This window comes from Rhododendron vialii, chromosome 7a (assembly GCF_030253575.1).
Source record: "Rhododendron vialii isolate Sample 1 chromosome 7a, ASM3025357v1".
NCBI classification, from domain to species: Eukaryota; Viridiplantae; Streptophyta; class Magnoliopsida; order Ericales; family Ericaceae; genus Rhododendron; species Rhododendron vialii.
This window is the reverse complement of record NC_080563.1, coordinates 33,262,852-33,280,486: the sequence shown is the minus strand read 5'-3', so window position 1 is coordinate 33,280,486 and position 17,635 is coordinate 33,262,852. Positions and strand designations below refer to the sequence as shown.

Genomic DNA, 17,635 nt, shown 5'->3' with positions numbered 1-17,635 from the left:
ACAGGGCCTAAGTATACCTGAGACATGTGGAAAAATCTGTTTAGACAAGTAAACAAATGGAAATTCACTTGTTTGGGAAACAAAACATTCTTATGGTTCGTAAATTTGAATTCCATTGGGATTTGGATATTGTAAATGATTATATATATATTATATATGCATGTGGTCATGTGCTTGACCTAGAATGTTGTAATTGGGGAAGTACACTTAAATGTAATAAAAATATATGGTTAATTAATTCAAAGCTTCTCTTATTGACACATGCATCTAGGGTTTGGAACTTTATTAGGGTTCCCACCTCTGACCATTTAAAAAATGCTACTACTACAAAGAAACAGATCTGGAAATCCAAAAGAGACCTTGGAATACACCAGAAGGTTGAAACTTGAAAGCTTTTTAGGACCCTAAAATAGGAGTATCTGGTCATGTTGGATTGGTCAGATTAAAATTAGGAGAGAACATAAAAGATCTAAGCTAATGATTTTTGCACCATTTTTTTTGATAAATGCACTCCATTTCTTATTTTTGGTGAAAAATTACAGAAAAGTTTCACTAAATGACAGGAAATACAGTGTGTATTTATCAAAAAAGAGAGTGAAAATTATTTTTCCTAATAGGTATGATGACTAATATTAGTTTGTACGCATCTATCATGGCGCCGTGTACGCTATCACTTAGAGCATCCACAATGGAATAAGCAAAACAAAAAATTGTTAAAGTTAGCAATGTTGAATCAAAAAAGTGCTCACATTGGAATAACCAAACCTAACAACCTCTTAACAACTTATCAAATTTTGGCTCTTCAATAATCGAAGTAAGCAGTATTTTTGTCAATAACCAAATTTTATCTCTCAATCAAGTATAGGGATGGCATTCGGGGCGGATATTGGCATATCCGTACCCGATCCCCGAAACCGAAAGCCGAACCAAATCCGCCCCGATACCCGAACGGGGAGGGGAGGAATGAATCGTAACCGAACCAAACGGGGTTCGGGTAATCCCCGAACCGAATGGGTAACCGATTATTAAGAGAGAGAGAGAGGGAGAGAGTGCAGATCTAAAATCTCTGTAAACTAATCAAGCAACACAACTCATTAACCAACACAAACACCAACTTTGATCGATTAAATAAACGTATATGGAACAGAAATGGAACTTGTAGTTCTGTTGCCGCGGACCTCAGTTCTCGGGCTCAGTCTGAGAGACGATAGACGAGACAACATTAGCTCCTTCTTCACCTCTTTGTAGTGATGATGATGGACGACAAGATGAGTGCCTGAAGTGATGAAGATCGACGGCGACTCGGCGAGAGAGGTGAGGGAGATTGACAGCATGAGGTGAGAGGGGCGAGGATGATCGATTGGCAGCGTAGGACCTGTGGGGATGACTGGTAGGAAATTAGAAATCAGAGAGAGAGAGAGAGAGAGAGAGAGAGAGAGAGAGAGAGAGGAGAGGAGAGAGAGAGAGAGACCTCAGATTGATTTTCGCCGCCTCCTTGGCTCTGAGAAGTGAGAAGTGAGAAATGAACTAGAGCCCAACCCTAACTCAAGTGTATGTGTGTGTGTGTGTGTGTGTGTGTGTATATATATATATATATATATATATGCAGGGGTATTTTTGTAATTTACTTATTTCGGTTCAGTTCGGTTACGGTTCGGTTCGGGTACCAGACAAACCATAACCGAACCGATACCCGTTCGGTTATCAAAGGCCTAAACCATACCCATACCCGCGGGGAAAATTTCGGTTATGGTTCGGGGAAAAACTTCGGTTATGGTTCGGGTACCCATCGGTTCGGTTCAAATTGCCATCCCTAATCAAGTACCCCAACATTACATAAAAACCTTCTCTCTCTTCTACTCTCTCTCTCTCTCTCTCTCAACAATGTTTTCAAAAAATAATTTTAAAAAACTGTCACTTTCAGATTTTTTTTCTGTTTTTTTAGAAACTTTTTTTTTTTTTTTTACAAAAAAACAAAAAATTTTGAAAACTGTAAGTAAATAAAGTGTGTTTTTCAAAAAACTATTTTTGAAATTTCAAAACTCTTTTATAGAAAACTGTTTTTTACACAAAATCTATTTTAAAAAAATTGTATTTATTGTTTTTAAAATTTCAAAACTATTTGTGTAAATACAATTCTTTCAAAATTGTATTTATAGTTTTTAAGTGAACAAAGTGTGTATTTTTTGAAAAACTGTTTTTTTTTTGAACTGTTTCTAACATAAACTGTTTTTTTTTCCCTTCAAAAACCGTTTTTTCAAAAAATATGCGTGAAATGAAGGGAAAAAGTTTGGAGGGCCCATTGGTTTTGATTATGGGCAAAAAATAACTAAAGTGGGATTTGACATTGCTAACTTTAGCAACCTCTAAATGAATAATCAAAATCTGATGTGACATGTTTTGATTATTTACATTTGCTTATTCTACTGCTGATGCTCTTATGAGTAAGGTTTTTTATTTTCTTAACCGACTATTAAGTTCTAAGCATGTTTTGTGTATAAGCTTTTTATAAGTTTAGATAGAAACTGTTTGGTTAAATAAGTTGCAGAATAGCTTATTTTCGAATGAATGTCTAAAATGTCCTTAATGATATATTATTCACATGTTCGTTAAAATAAAATATTTTTCATATGTAATCAAAAAAAAAATTATATATTTTTCATACACCCGTAACTGTTCTAGCTTTAAATAGTAAGTAAAAAAAACTACTACTCCTACAAATTAAAGGTAAAAATAATCTCATTTTTTTAGTCAAATAAGCTGAAAAAGCGAATTAAGTGGAGTAATTATCAACTCTTTGCCAATGGGCTCTAATCTAGTTGGTATCTCCTGGATCTTCTTAGAGCTCTGAGTTAATGAGCTCCAGGCTAGCATCTGGAAGGCCATGTTTCGAGTCCTGTCATAGGAGTTTGGAATTCAGAACTATGGATAGTCTAATCCGAAATCCCATGTGGATTAACCTACTGACTCCCCACTAACCCCGCCAATATATACAACATTGGCAAAACAAAACAAAAACAACATTAACTTTTTTGAAGCGAATAAGTTGAATAAAGTCTTCTAACTCATATGTTTTGGACGTCATACATTAATCCACTTTCTGGGATGTTTTTGGTAGGCCCAATTAGTTAAGATTTGTACGTCCTGTTTCACTTACTTATTTTTTATAATGTTAATAATAATAAAATACATTTGAATACATGAAGTGGTCCACGCATGGAAACCATAAGGCTCAGTTTGGACGCTCATAATATTCGGTGGAAATAAAAATTGTTATTATTAGCACAACAACAACACTAAAGGATAAAGCTAAAATCTACAAGTCATAATTAAAATCAAAACTAGGAAAAAAAAAAAGAAAAAGAATAAAAAAGCAAGAATAAAAAAAATTGTATTAGAATTCCGAGAATTTCTGTAACCAACGTATTGATCATTAATTCCATAATTAGGATTTCGTTATCCCCATGAGTCATTATCCAGAAGATAATGGTATCCACTTATCACCAATTGGATAAAACTTTGCACTGAAATGTCCTTAATGATTTTCCATATGTACGTTAAAATAAAATATTTTTCATATACCTGTAACTTTTCTAGCTTTAAATACTAACTAGCGGATCAAAAAAAAAAAAAAAATACTAACTAAAAAAATACAAATCAAAGGTTAAAATAATCTTATTTTGTAGTCGTCAAATAAACTGAAAAAGCGAATTGAGTAATTATCTACCTTTGCTCGCAAAAACTCTTCGCCAGTGGGTTTCTAGCTTAGTTGGCATCTCCTGGTTTTTCCCATATGAGAGGTCAGGATTAGAGCTCCGTCGTGAGCGTTTAAGATTCAAGATTATGAATATAGCGTTTGAAATTTACTGTGGTCTAACTTACTAACTCTCTCTGCTAAATGTATATTAGACGTCATACAATCCACTTTCTGGGATGTTTTGTTAGGTCCAAGTTAAGATTTGTATATCCTGTATCACTTACTTTTATTTTTTATATATATACACATTCTTTAATGTTAAAAATACATTTGAATACATGAAGTGGTCCACTCATGGAAACCATAAGGCTCCATTTGGATACTCATAAAATTCGGTGGAAATAAAATTGTTATTATTAGCACAATAATACCACTAAAGGATTAAGCTAAAATCTACAAGTCATAATTAACATCAAAACTAGAAAAAAGAAAAACAAGAATAAAAAAAAATTTGTATTAGAATTCAGAGAATTTCTGTAACCAAGTATTGATCATTAATTCTATATTTACTTCGTTATCCCCATGAGTCATTATCCAGAAGATAATGGTATCCACTTATCACCTTGGATAAAATTCTGCACTGAAAAACCTTCAATGTAACTAGCTGGAATTCTGCTACTCCATTCCACTCTCTGCGATAAAGCCGAACCGGGCCCGGAGTTACCATATTCTCCGTAGTAAAGCGTGGATAGACCGAAATCGTGGTCCCAAGGCATCCACCCTTCTGGTGAGATGATAGGCCCCAAGTTACAGTTTATGAAAACAGTTCTTGAGTATGCCTTCCACGGTCTCCCCAAGAAATTCTTCGTCGAATCGGGTGACTTCTTCTCGTATTTTTCCATGTATGTCGCGGTACCGTTAACTGTGCAATTCAGGAAGACGAAGCCGGTGGATTGCGCGGGGTCGAACCTGTTGAGGATTGTTACTGTGACAAAATTATATTGATACACAATGATAAAAGATACTGAATAATTTATCAAATGCACGAATCATGAAAATTGAATGTAAAAGTTAGCCATAGGTTGATGAAAAATATCATGGATTTGAGAAAACAGGAATCGGAAATCCTGCAGGGCGCTTCCCTGTAGGGCAGATCCGGATTGTTCATCTCGGCAATCAATGATTCAGATATATTTATTAATTTTGATTGTCAAAATTAAGTCAAAATTATCAAACATATCTAAACCATTGATTGTCCGAGATGGACGGCCCGGATCTATCCTATAGGGTCCACTATAAGGGGAGATACCCTGTTCTGCATTTTCATGCTCTTTAGTTATGTAGTTTGCCGTGGAAAAGAGATGGCCAGCAAAGTGCTGTAAATTTAACAGTGCAATATATAACCTTAAAATTTTGAAACTTCAAAAAAAAAAAATTCTAACGAACCTTCCGTGGGCAGTGATGACATTTTGATCGGAGGTGAAGCCGCGGGGAGAGATGAGGATGAGGCAGTTCTGGAAGACCGAGGCGGAGAAGCCGAAAATGAAGTCCACGTTGCCTTGGATACGGCATGAGTTGTAGAACTGGCGGAGGGTGTTGGCACAGAGGGTGTCCTGGTTCCCGATGAATTCGCAGCTTTCGATGATGGATCTATCGCTGTCTGATCGGAAGGCGACCGCCTGGTTGGCTCGGGGGCCTGCTGTGTTCTCAATTGTGAGGTCCTTGGCCATGAATCCATCACCAAGTACTCCTGTGTGCAACATTATGATGCATGCCATATTAGTTAATTAAGCAGCTTAATTACCAATGAACTTACATGGGTACACTATAATAGTTCAAATTCTAGATTTCCAAGAATCATGTTTATTGTCCAAATAACCAAAAGAATTTTCCGTTAAGATTTTTGGATTTTTTCTTATTTTATCCTTATTAATTTTTTTTTCGTGTTTGTCTCTACTATTAAAAAGTTCTGTCCATTTCACCGGTACACATGCAGGCCATACCATCGACGAGCGTCATTTGGGGTTGAAAGATTCTGAAGTTCTTAGCGAGACCAAAAATAGTGTACGGAGTATATGCACTTGCTGAAGACATACATTTCCACGCGAAATAACTATGGTAAGTGGAATTACTCTCGTACCCTAATGTCTTAAAAAAAAGAAAGATTACCGAGTCCCAGGACCAGGACGAATTCATTTCGGTGTGCAGAAATGAAACTCATGGCTGATCGGCCATCCTGGATATACAGAACCATACGTCCTCGATCGGTATCACCTCCGCGTGCAAAGATCGAAGCCTTAATCTCGATCAATTTTTCAAGGGATTATTCTGAAAACGGGAATAACCGAAAAGGACAGAGTATTTGAAATCTGTGAACTGCTTTGCGACTCTAATTAACCCAACTTGGGATTATGTGTCTCTTAGAGCAGAGGAAAACAGAGTGTTCGTTGTTTGGTTTGAAGACAAGTTTACGGCCCACTGCCAAACTTGTCACACATATATACTCTCACAATTATTGTATCTATTTTCGTATTCTACAATCAGGTGTCCCAATTAGGTTACATTGTATCTCAACTAACCTCGTTGTCCTGAAGTTAATGTCTATATAAATCTAGGTGTCCCATATGTGTTGTTGGCCACTGAAAACATTGTTTTCCTTGGAATTCTTCTTCTCCGGTTCTAACCATATCTTTCTTCTAAACTAAGATATTCAAACTAGTTTAAACACACCTCGATCAACTTTGGGGACCAAATCCATAGTACACTAACAGGACCCAATTAAAAAAACAGGGTGGAGCCCGTATGATCTGATCACAGAGGAATTGGTAAGAATTAGTAGGTTCCGCGGAAGTCTAACAATTGACGATCATAAAATCCTTCTTCTTGCGTTTCAGACTTCACTAATTAGAGTCATGGATTCTCATTCATTTCAAGTGAGTGTAAATTTATTCACCATTCAATATAACCTTGTGCAATTTCAGTGAGGTTTATTTCGGTTCCATTTGGCTCAGTTCCGCTAAAGAACATAATAAGTACTTTTTTTTTTACCGATAAAAAAAAAGTACTTATTTTTTGAATGAAATGTGATGTATTGTGAGGAAATAACTTATTTCATAAAACAGAAAACCGACCGGAAACCCACCGAAATCGTACCAACTGTTGCCCCGGGCCGTCTCCGGCCACCAGACGGCCGATCCGAGCCATCCAAAAATTCTATTAAAAAAAAAAAGATGGGCCAACGCGATCGTCGATACGATTTCGGTAGGTTTCCAGTCAATACCGGTAGCAGGACTCTCAAATGAAGAAATAAGTACAATAATGAGAATTGTTAACACTAAATTAAGAACAAAAATAAATTAAAAAAGGATAGGACATTACCTACTGTAGCTGAATCATAGGTGGTCATCCCAGGCTGGCCCACATTCAATGACCCTGAAATGACCGTTTTACCCATCCCATCACCCAGAAACACCACATTCTTCTTCTCCAACGGAACTCTAACCGTCTCATTGTAAACCCCCTCCTTTATCCGAATCACGAACCTCCTCTCCGTCTCGTTGCTCGGCGCCGCGTCCACTGCGTCCTGCACGGTCGTGTAATCGCAACTCCCACCACCTATCCCGCTCCTGCACACGGTCGTGTTCGCCATCAAGCCGGATGGGAACCCGCCGTTGGACTTCAAGGCCCGTGCGTCGTCCGACCCGTCCACGTGCTCCCAGACCCCGTCCCGCTCTGTTTGGGGCAGGGTCCACGACCCGGTATCGTTTCCATAGATATCGTACGACCGGATCAAGCTCAACGCCTCGCCGGTCACGTTCACCACGGTTTGCATGTATGCCACGACCCCAATGACCGACGGGAGATTACTGCCCGTCTTGTTCAACCCGTTCAGGCACATGGACTCGTAAACCAAGGACGCGCTCATCCACGCCCTGGCGTCCTTGAACTCGCCGCGCGGCAGAGCGTCGGCCGTCGACTGCTGCCGGTACTTGGCGTTACGTAGCACCTCCATGCACGTTTTCGCTGCCTTCGAGACCTTTTTTTTAATAGGCGAAAGAAAATTTGTTATCGTAAAGATGAAAAATGAAACTTTTTTTTTTACAGCAAAAAAATTCTATTAATCTTTGAATGAAAAATTACAAAGATTAAAAGGACTACGAGCATGCTGGAATCAAAACGAAAATCTAGCGTTCCAAAGAAGATGGCACGACGCAAGACTTACGGAAATCATCTGTCATTCGAGACTCAACAGTTGGTAAGAAACCAACCACACTAACCAAAACAAAAAACTGCAGCCGAAACCTTCCGATAAAAACTGAAACTATTACAATAGGAAAAGAAAAGCAGAGAGACCTTCTGATCGTTTGTAGCATTTTTTAGGATATCGGCGATCACGGATTGGGCCACCTTGACGTTTCGGATACAGATATGGGTGGCGAGTTCGAGGATTTCGGTCGGGGCGTAGTAGATTGGGGGATCAGAAGGGAAACTTCGCGGGGAGGATAATGTGGCTCCGCATCCGTATGGATCTGTTGTTGCTTGGCATGCTTGCTCGACGGACACCGATGTGGGCCCGAAGATGGGTTGCGTCTTTTTGGGTGGTGGTTGCGGTCCGGGGGCGGCAGGGTGGTGGCCACTTGTTGCGTAAATGACGGAGCCTACGATGATAACGGTGAAAAGGGTACTTAGAACGGCAATGCCGACGCAATAGCGTCGGCTCATCGCGATTAAGAGGTTTGGAATTAATCGTATTGGACGACTAACAAAGAACGGATTTTCACGTATTCATCAAATCGTGCATGCATGTATAGGGTGCATGCATGCACGATCGTAGTACATTTTGATTTCGATGGCGAGATTTGTCTGTGACGAATTTTGATGGTAATGTTGAGGAGAGGAGGTTTTTTTTTTTATCAATGGCGAAATAGGTTTGAGGAGGGCGTGAAGGGCGAGAGGAGAGAGAAGAGAGAAGAGAGGATGGAGACGCAACGCTCAAGGCGTTGAACATAAATTTGAGTCATGGCTGTTGAGTGCCAAATTGAGACAATTAATCTGTCTCTCTCTCTCCAACAGCCAAATTGAGATAATCTCTCTCTCTCTCTCTCTCTCTCTCTCTCTCTCTCCAAGACCCAAGAAAGGGGAGGGAGAGACACGGCTAATTTAAACGGTTTTTTTATTTTTTGTTAGAATCTAAATAATTGTTGTTTAGTTATTTGAGGAAAAAACAGGTAAAGTATACAGTCCACACAATTGAGTCTTTTTAGTCTGGGATCCCTTTTAAAAAAAAGGTCAAATGCAGGGGGAAAATAAGACCATAAAAAAGGGTGAATTTTAAGCATCCCAACAAAATTCAAGTTTTATTTGCATTCTCAAATCCTGTTTAACGATTTAACCTTTTTTTTATTAGAAAATAAATTTACTACTTTGAGTAATTTATTTTTTTTGAACAGCGAAAAAAGCGACCATATTATTAAACAAACCAAAAGAAAGTTACAAAGGTACTAGATACGATGATAGAACGGCTAGAGCATACGGCATCATAATGAAAATTTAGCATCTCAACTAAGTTAACACCCTAGTCATCGAGAATTATATGTTGCTCATGACCTCAGAATTTTGAAACAAAAGAAAAGCAAGAAGGTTGACAAGCAATCCATCTCAACTAAGTTAACACCCTAATGATCGAGAATTATATGCCACTCCTCAGAATTCATAAACATAAGAAAAGCTAGAAGGTTGACAAGCAATTTGTCTGTTAACACCCTAATCATCGAGAATTATATGCCGCTCATGACCCCATAATTCAGAAACAAAAGAAAAGCTAGAAGGCTGACCGGCAATCCACCTAGTAGCCCAATCACAAAGATAACAAAAGCACTACAGACCAAGGGATCGTAGAAAAAGGAAAAAAAGATGCATATCTAACAGCAATAAATAGTCACCGCCCACTGAGAAGTATTCCCTGCATGAATCTTGCCCAGAAAACTATGGTGCTTGGAGTTGAACAAGACACCAATCCTGTATGTGGATCCAGGATATATAATTGAAGCATATTATTGCATCAATGATCCAAACGATTGCAGCAGAGTTCAAAAAATGTTCGATGAGGTTGGCAGGTTGCAGCTAGCATAGTTGCCATCTAAGCTAGGGTGGTTATTTTTCCCTTATGGTTTTGGTGCCTCGTGCATTGGATCCTTTTAATATTTGTTATTTGTTTTCAAAAATTAATAAAATTCATTTTTTGCTGTTGAAAAAAAAAAAAAAACAAACAAACAAATGCTTCCAATAGAAGATAATGAATGAGCCCATAGAAAAGCATGGCCCAATTAGAGAAATGCATGTATATTTTTTAGCAGCAGTGATCGTTTGCAGCATCCATAACATTTGTGTAATCAATGCTACATCTCTAAGTGAACAGGTAGTCCGGAACAGAACTCAAGAAAAAATAGGGTTCATGCGGGCGATCCCAATGAATTGGGACACAAGGCTCGGATTGATTAGTAATTTATACATTAAGAATAATTGAGGTCGTCCACGTAAATCCAAAAAGGGTTGGACAGAATATATCTACAGCCTAACAAACTAAAGATATCCAAGAAAACAACCAAAACCACCAAACATATAGGTCACTAGTGTGTCCAACCAGGCTTTCATAGTAGCTCTCCTTGATTAATTAACTAGGCCCAAATGCATTCTGCGCGCTCAGCTAATTCCGACCGAAGCATTGGGCCCTAAGAGCATCTCTAGTGGACTCTATAGAGAGTGCATTTGTGTAAGAAATTATCAGCTTTTTTTTTTCCCCCTTTCTTGCAGCAAACTAAAGATGCGTAGAGAGTCTCTTCTGACGAAAATGTTAGGATACATGAAAAACAGTCATGAAACTGTCCTAAGGAAAATAAATGGTCCAAATTCACAGTACTGTGAATCCATCCTTTGCTCTGTTATCTCCCACTGTGAGCTAGATTAAATCCATCTTCCGCTGAACCCGTTGTTTTGCTCTGTTATCTCGAACCATGAGCAAGATTATTCCCATCTTTCCGTTAAAAAGTATTGGATTCAATGAGTCCTTTTATTTCGAGTAGAAGGATCATTGATATGCCTCCAACACACCAAGAAGGCAACTCGTGATCTTAGAAAACTACAAAAGTTATCATAATATCATCTCAACATTTAGTGATCTACATGTATCATGTAACCATTAACTATGACGTCTACAGTAATGTGTCATATCGTGTCATGTAATGAAAATTGCAACATTAATTACAATGAAGGATATCTTGGGTTTGTTTCATGCATTGATACGCCCTTGCACGCACAAGGCCAAATCCCGTATGGAGTAATTACAAAGAGTTCATCACATCACTTGGGGCGCCTAATCTAAATTGAATGAAATCTGATCCAAGTTAAAGCTTAATCTTGTAAGTAATTAGACATCCATATTGTATTAAAACTTTATTCTGTTTATCTGCTTGGGACTTACTTAACATTCACACAAGCTCTAAAGGGATCTCGTTCCATCCCTCTCTATACATAATCCAATATTGGTTGAAATCTTCGATATGGAAATGGAAAGGGTTCCAATCGAAAAGGAAAGTTTCTTAGAGTTGACAAAACCCTTTTGCTAGAAAATGTATCGCGTGGAAATCAACCGTTTGTATGATTCTTTGATAATCCACCAACTGCCAAGACCTAGACATATAGTAGGATGTGGGATTACTGGTTTAGTGGGATCGCTTATCCTCATTAATTTCAATATTCTGTCGAATCAATTTCTTTTTGTAGTTCTGCACTTTATCTTTTCTTTTTTAATCCTATCTGATAGGTATTGATGTCCATCGGTGTTCTATTGTTAGCTTTGATAGGGATCTACGCTTCTTGAGGCAACTTAGTGTTTGGGTTTCTAACTGCATGTTACCAATCCTTGTTGACAGTGTGAAGAGAGCATGAAGCTCGTGCTTACGATCTAGACATTAGCTTTCCGGATCCCTCTGTGTTTTCTCGTACATCGTGAGTTTTTTCGAGCTTGGCTGTAGTTCCTTATCTCTATATTCGGATGGATATCATTGTAAGTGTTAGATACTTTTTTCATGAATTGAATTCTGCTTTGGATTTTTAAAAAAAAAAATAGTTCTAAAATATAAGATGGCAATATTGCAACATCTTGCCTTTAGGTCCAAAAAATAGTCATTAAAATGGATGGTTCTCCACGAATCAAGGAAGCATGTTGCCTACAAGAACTAGCGAAATTCTATGAAATCTACACCAAAATTAAGAATGGGAATCAAATTCGAAAACGTTTTCTTTCTCGTAATCGTTTTGGTTGCTGCTCAACTCTTCATAAGTTTAGCCGACGAAAGCTCGTTCAATGGAAGGATAACCTTCTCCGGTGCTTCTGTGAATGAAGGCCTGTTAGAGCAAGAGGGAAAAGTTGATCAATGGTATCTATCTCATGCACGTAAGTTGAGAGAACACTTTAGGTTTCTCAAGGGCGGGGGCGGCCGCGGAGGCGGAGGCGGCTTCAGCGGAGGCACGTCTATGAAAATGAGTGGCAGCGGAGGCGGAGGAGGAGGTGCAGGAGGAACGAAATCGGCTGCGTTGAAGGCAGAAGTACCGACATTGTTATTACCCTGCATGAGTCTTCTTGTAATTCTGACTCTAATTCATCTTATTTAATTTGCTGCCATGATTCTTGATTTCTAGAGGCTAAAATTTTCGAGGAACGACATATTTTGTATGCTTCATTGGAATGGTTCATATACTATGTACGAAGTTTATAATCGATATGATAATTGGAAAATAAATGTGTCTTATGATTTAAATTGTATTATGGTGACTGAACAGAGCAGCAACTTATATATAACGAGGTGGCTTAACTATTTATACGATTTTAATTACTTTTTTTTTGGAGATTGGGGTTATGAAACATACCTTGGATGTTTTGGTGCAAAAAAAGGAAACTATCTAATGCGTCGCCAGTTGGAGAATTCATATTTTGAGGTGAAACAATGTTTTTTGTTTGGGGTTGGAGTGCTCCGTGGTAAGAACCTCTTTGGGGTCCAAATGGATTGGACCTGAGTACGCAGGATGAAACACAAGATCAGGGACGGATTCAGAAATGTCGTTTAGTGGGGGCACCTTGTTAATCATAGTGGCAAAAGTTTATTTTTCTAGTTAATTAACCACAATAAGATCGTTACATAATTAAGGCATGCAATATAAACTACAAAAATATATTACACATACTTTCACTTAAATTATGTAAAAATAAGCGCAAAATCTCAGACAAAATTTGAGAGTATGTTTTACATGAATATCGACAAGTTTTAGAATGATCGATATAGTTTTATTAATGATATTATTGTAAAATATTGCTCTTAGATGGTTAAAAATAAGTACAATTAAAAAAGAATCGATCTAAGTAGACAAATAGTTCGAAAATTAACAAATATAAATGCACCATATGACGAAATTGAAACATAAAACTAGTTTTATATGTATATTTTCAAGATATATGTACCTGTTTATGTGTAGTAGCACACTTAATTTCATAATTATACAAAATATATGAAAATATAGCAAAATTATTTTAGTTTTGAACGAGGCACATGCCCCCTTTTCCTCCGTCTCTGCACAAGATAGAACTTGGCTCGCACGGTAGTTCATGCACAGAAAATATGAACCATGCTCGTTTTTGTTTGTTATATTATGTGAGTGGTGTAGCTACAGCATCGGCTCATTGCAATTAAGAGGTTTGAAACTAATCGCGTCGGACGGTCAACGAAGAAGGATTTTCACGTATTCAAATCGTGCATGCATGTATAGGGCGTGTGCATGCATGCACGAACGATCGAAATATGTACTTTTAAAAAAAAAAAAGTCAAATGCACAAATAAAATAAATAAATAAATAACATAAAAATGGTGAATTTTAAGCATCCCAACACATTCAAACTTTATTAGCATTCCCCAATCGTGTTTTATGATTTAACCTTTTTTATTAGAAAAAAATAAATTTACTACTTTGAGTAATTAATTTTTTTTGAACAGCAACAAAAGCGACTATATTATTGATCCAACCAAAAGAAAGTTACAAAGGTATGAGGTACAGCGATGGAAGAGCTAGAGCATACGGCACCAAATTAAAAAAAAAAAAAAACTATAAAAAAAAAAAAAAAAAAAAACTAGGCGCAAATGCATTCTGCTCAGCTAATTCCGGCCCAAGCATTGGACCCAATAGCATCTCTACTGGACTCTATAGAGAGTGTTTTTTGTGGAAGATAACTAGAGATGGGTGAAAAGTAGTGGCGGAGCCATGATTTTAGATCGACGGGGGCCGGCTTAAAAATGTATTTTCATTCAGAAATATGCTCAGCATATCGTGTAGCTTTTGTTCTACATTACATTAGCAGTACTTTATTGTATACGAATTTTTTTTTTCGGTTGACAATTGCAACACTTATGTGTGATTATTTTCATCAATTAAAAAAAGTGAAAATTTTTTACATGACAATGTAGAGTAAATATAAATTTTGATAAGATCACATCAAAATTATTTCAATTTTCAGAGTAGTAAATACTAATTAAATTATATATAATATTAACAAAATTATAAAATTGGGCCCCTCGGGCCCTTGCACACCACTGATACTAGCACTACTAACTTTCATCGATCAGAAAAAGAAAAAAAAACCAAAATGAATCCGGGCAAATCTCTAATGTCTAATGATCAAGGATGGACGCTAGAGCTTAAGTTAAATATGGTGGATATATATGGGGAATATAGTTTGAAAAATTTGCGTCCATACGAATGAGTATTTTTATCTGGTTATCAGCTTGGGACCTAATTAACATTCACACAAGCTCTAAAAGGATCTCGTTTTGATGTCCATCGGCGTTCTATTGTTAGCTTTGATAGGGATCTACGTCTTTCTGAGGCGACTTAGTGTCCGGGTTTCTAACTCCACATTATCAATCCTTGTTGACCGCGTGAAGAACTCGTGCTTAATTAGGATATTCTAGACATTAGCTTTCGTCTGTTAGTGTTTTCTTGTATATCATGAGTTTTTTCAGGTTTGGCCATAGGTTCTTATCCCTATATTCGGATGGATATCTGTAACGACCCGGATTTTTGATCCAATTTTTTTTTTCTAAATATAATTTTATTAGAGTTATTTTCCTTAATGCAATTCTTTTTAAAAAAATACAATTATATATGCATGCAATATATACATGTATTCTTTTAAATTTTTCCTACACATACATGCGTACATGCCAAGTTCAAAAGAGAGAGAAAAGTGGGTTTTAGAGAGAGAAAGAAAGAGAGAAAAGTGGGTTTCGTACCAAGACCCAACCGAAACTCAATCCGACCATTCCAATCTCTTCCTACTACTCCTAGCATCACCAAACATCGTCCAATTTGATTACAAAGTCTTCCGATCAAAGAACCCGAAGTATTCTTCCTCAAAATTCAAGATTCGTTTTTAAATCAATTCGATCCGATTAAAGGTACTATAATCCTATTCCAACCTCTTCTCTAAGTATATTAAGTGTTTATATGCTTAACCCTATGTTCCGAACGAAAAAATATAGTTCAATACGCGTTTTCTGCCGTATTCATCAATTTGATATTATTTTTGATCCCAACATCTTATTTGTAATTATTTACAAATAAGATGACCTATTTGATATTTATTTTACAATTTTTCTGATATTAATATTATAAAAAACTACTGACTTGATATTATTTTCTTACAATATAATATCATCAGTATAAAACGTATTAATTATATCAGTGTAATTTATCGGGTAGATTGAGTTGGTTTTAAATGTTTCGAAACAACTTTGCGACCTTCCAAACCTCATTTTTGACGCCCGGACTTATTTTCCTAGACTTTTCACACCTCGAATATCATAATTTGGTAAGATCATATTTTTTTATTTAATTATCTATTTATTGAATTATTTATTAGTTATCTATCAAGTTTACTAACGAAAAATCTTTGCGACCTTTCAAACAACGTTTTAACACCCAAACTAATTTTTTCTAGACTCCTTGTATCTCAAAGATCATATCTTGTTAAATTAATATTTTTTTATTCAATTTACTATTTATTATTATTTCTATAGCGTTTCCAATCAAAAATTCTTTACGATCTTATAAACCTTATTATAAATGCCCGAATAATTTTATTTAGACTCTCTATATTCTGAAGATGAAATTTTGTTAACCGTAACATATTTTAATTAGTAAATTATTTATTATCTATTTACTCCACTTTCGACCACTTTATTTAACGTCTTTATTTAAATTAATTTCGCGACTCTCCGAACCCAACTTTTGACACTCAACTAGTTGCATAGGACCTCTAGGACTCTTATTCTGGTCATGTTAAATTATTTTAATATTTTTACCTAATTAACACATTTAATTAGTTTTTTTTATTAATCTAATTACTTAGAAATAATTAATAAGAACATAGAAAAATATTTCTTTTAAAATTCTTTTAAAAAGGTTCTTACTTATTATCATCATGGCCATACAAGAATAAGGGCAACGGCTCATCCATAAAAAGTTGCGTGATTTCATTTTTTATTAATCGTTTTAATTATTATTGATTAATTGCATATTGTGCCGATACTTGATTTAAATGCTAGATTGGACCCTAGAGACATGGGGTGGTATTGCAAAATAGAATTCATCTAGACGATGCTAGATAATGATAAACTGGAAAGTTTTTATTTTTAGATTGCCTGCAGGCGTGATTTTGAGATGTGATGAAAATAAAACTGGCGGGTGTCCAGTGATAAATTGATAGACTGGCGGGTGTCCAGTGATGAATTGATAGACTGGCGGGAGTCCAGTGGTGATTGTGATGTGGTACATAAGATAAGCGAACCCTAGTCGTGATTCATGCATAATAAGCTTTTCCCTTGTTGTAGTTATTGGGATGCATACTCGGTACATAACTTAGGTGCATTTGCGACAGCAAAGGGAAGTGATCTCATGGGACCGAGCATGACTAATGGTTGGGAAGGAAAGATCTCGCGGAGAGATCTTAGATTTCACATTAGGTTATGGATAGTAATGAACTGGCTTATGTGGAGAATATTTGTTTGGCTTCTTCGATTTAATATTATCTTGTTACCTGCTAATTGTAAAGTAAGAGGGGTGGTTGGGTTGGATTATTCTACTGGGTGATTTATCACTCACGGATACGTCTGTATCCTGGTAAATCGATTGCTTCGGCGATCAATTTGCCAGAAGGCACAGGATTCAATGGAGGAGGGGTCGGACACAAGAGGAATACCAGGGACAGAGATCGAGTTCGCTTGGAATCCGTATCAAGCCTAGAGTCAGCTCTGAAGTTAATGTATTTTGAATCAGTAAATTTATCTTGTGACTGTAATAGCTAAACTTTATTTTGGAAAATTATATTTATTTAGCAAATTTTCTTAAAATTTTATTTTATATTGCTTCCGGAAAGTCGGGGCGTTACAATATCATTATAAGTTCTTCGGATCACTTTTCCGTGAATAGAATTCTGCTTCAGATTTTAAAAAAAAAAAAAAAAGAACAAGAAAGACGGGGGGGGGGGGGGGGGGGGGGTGGGGATTCTCTAACTGTTGAAGCTGGCAGTCACCCCTAGGGTCAACCTCCGTTCAAATATAACATGGCAATATTGCAACATCTTGGCTGTAAGTACAAAATATAGTCATAAAAATTGGATGGTTCTCCACGAATCAAGAAAGCATTTGGCCTATAAGAACTAGCGAAATTCTATGAAATTTACAACAAAATTAAGAATGGGAATCAGATTTGAAAAAGTTTTGTTTCTCGTAATCGTTTTGGTTGCCGCTCAACTCTTCATAAGTGTAGCCGATGAAAGCTCGTTCAACAGAAGGATAACCTTCTCCAGTACTTCTGTGAATGAAAGCCGAG

The 17,635-nt window shown here is 36.8% G+C and overlaps 1 protein-coding gene across 1 annotated transcript; it reads right to left on the bottom strand.

Annotated features, from left to right (window-relative positions):
• Positions 1-4,228: 4,228 nt before the first annotated feature.
• Positions 4,229-8,759, bottom strand: LOC131333091 (probable pectinesterase/pectinesterase inhibitor 64). Its single transcript, XM_058367422.1, has 4 exons — positions 8,051-8,759; positions 7,076-7,733; positions 5,144-5,447; positions 4,229-4,666 (listed from the first exon to the last, which is right to left on the bottom strand). Exons 1-4 carry the CDS (start codon positions 8,417-8,419, stop codon positions 4,288-4,290), a joined length of 1,710 nt encoding a protein of 569 aa, XP_058223405.1. The 5' UTR covers positions 8,420-8,759; the 3' UTR covers positions 4,229-4,287.
• Between the last annotated feature and the right edge of the window lie 8,876 nt (positions 8,760-17,635).

Bases quoted from the DNA above. Each gene is read 5' to 3' on its own strand.
- LOC131333091 (XM_058367422.1), bottom strand. From the start codon at position 8,419: ATGAGCCGACGCTATTGCGTCGGCATTGCCGTTCTAAGTACCCTTTTC. The intron at 5,448-7,075 runs GTAATGTCCTAT...TGTTGCACACAG, and splicing joins CTATGATTCAGCTACAGTAG to GAGTACTTGGTGATGGATTC. The intron at 4,667-5,143 runs GTTCGTTAGAAT...AATCCTCAACAG, and splicing joins GTCATCACTGCCCACGGAAG to GTTCGACCCCGCGCAATCCA.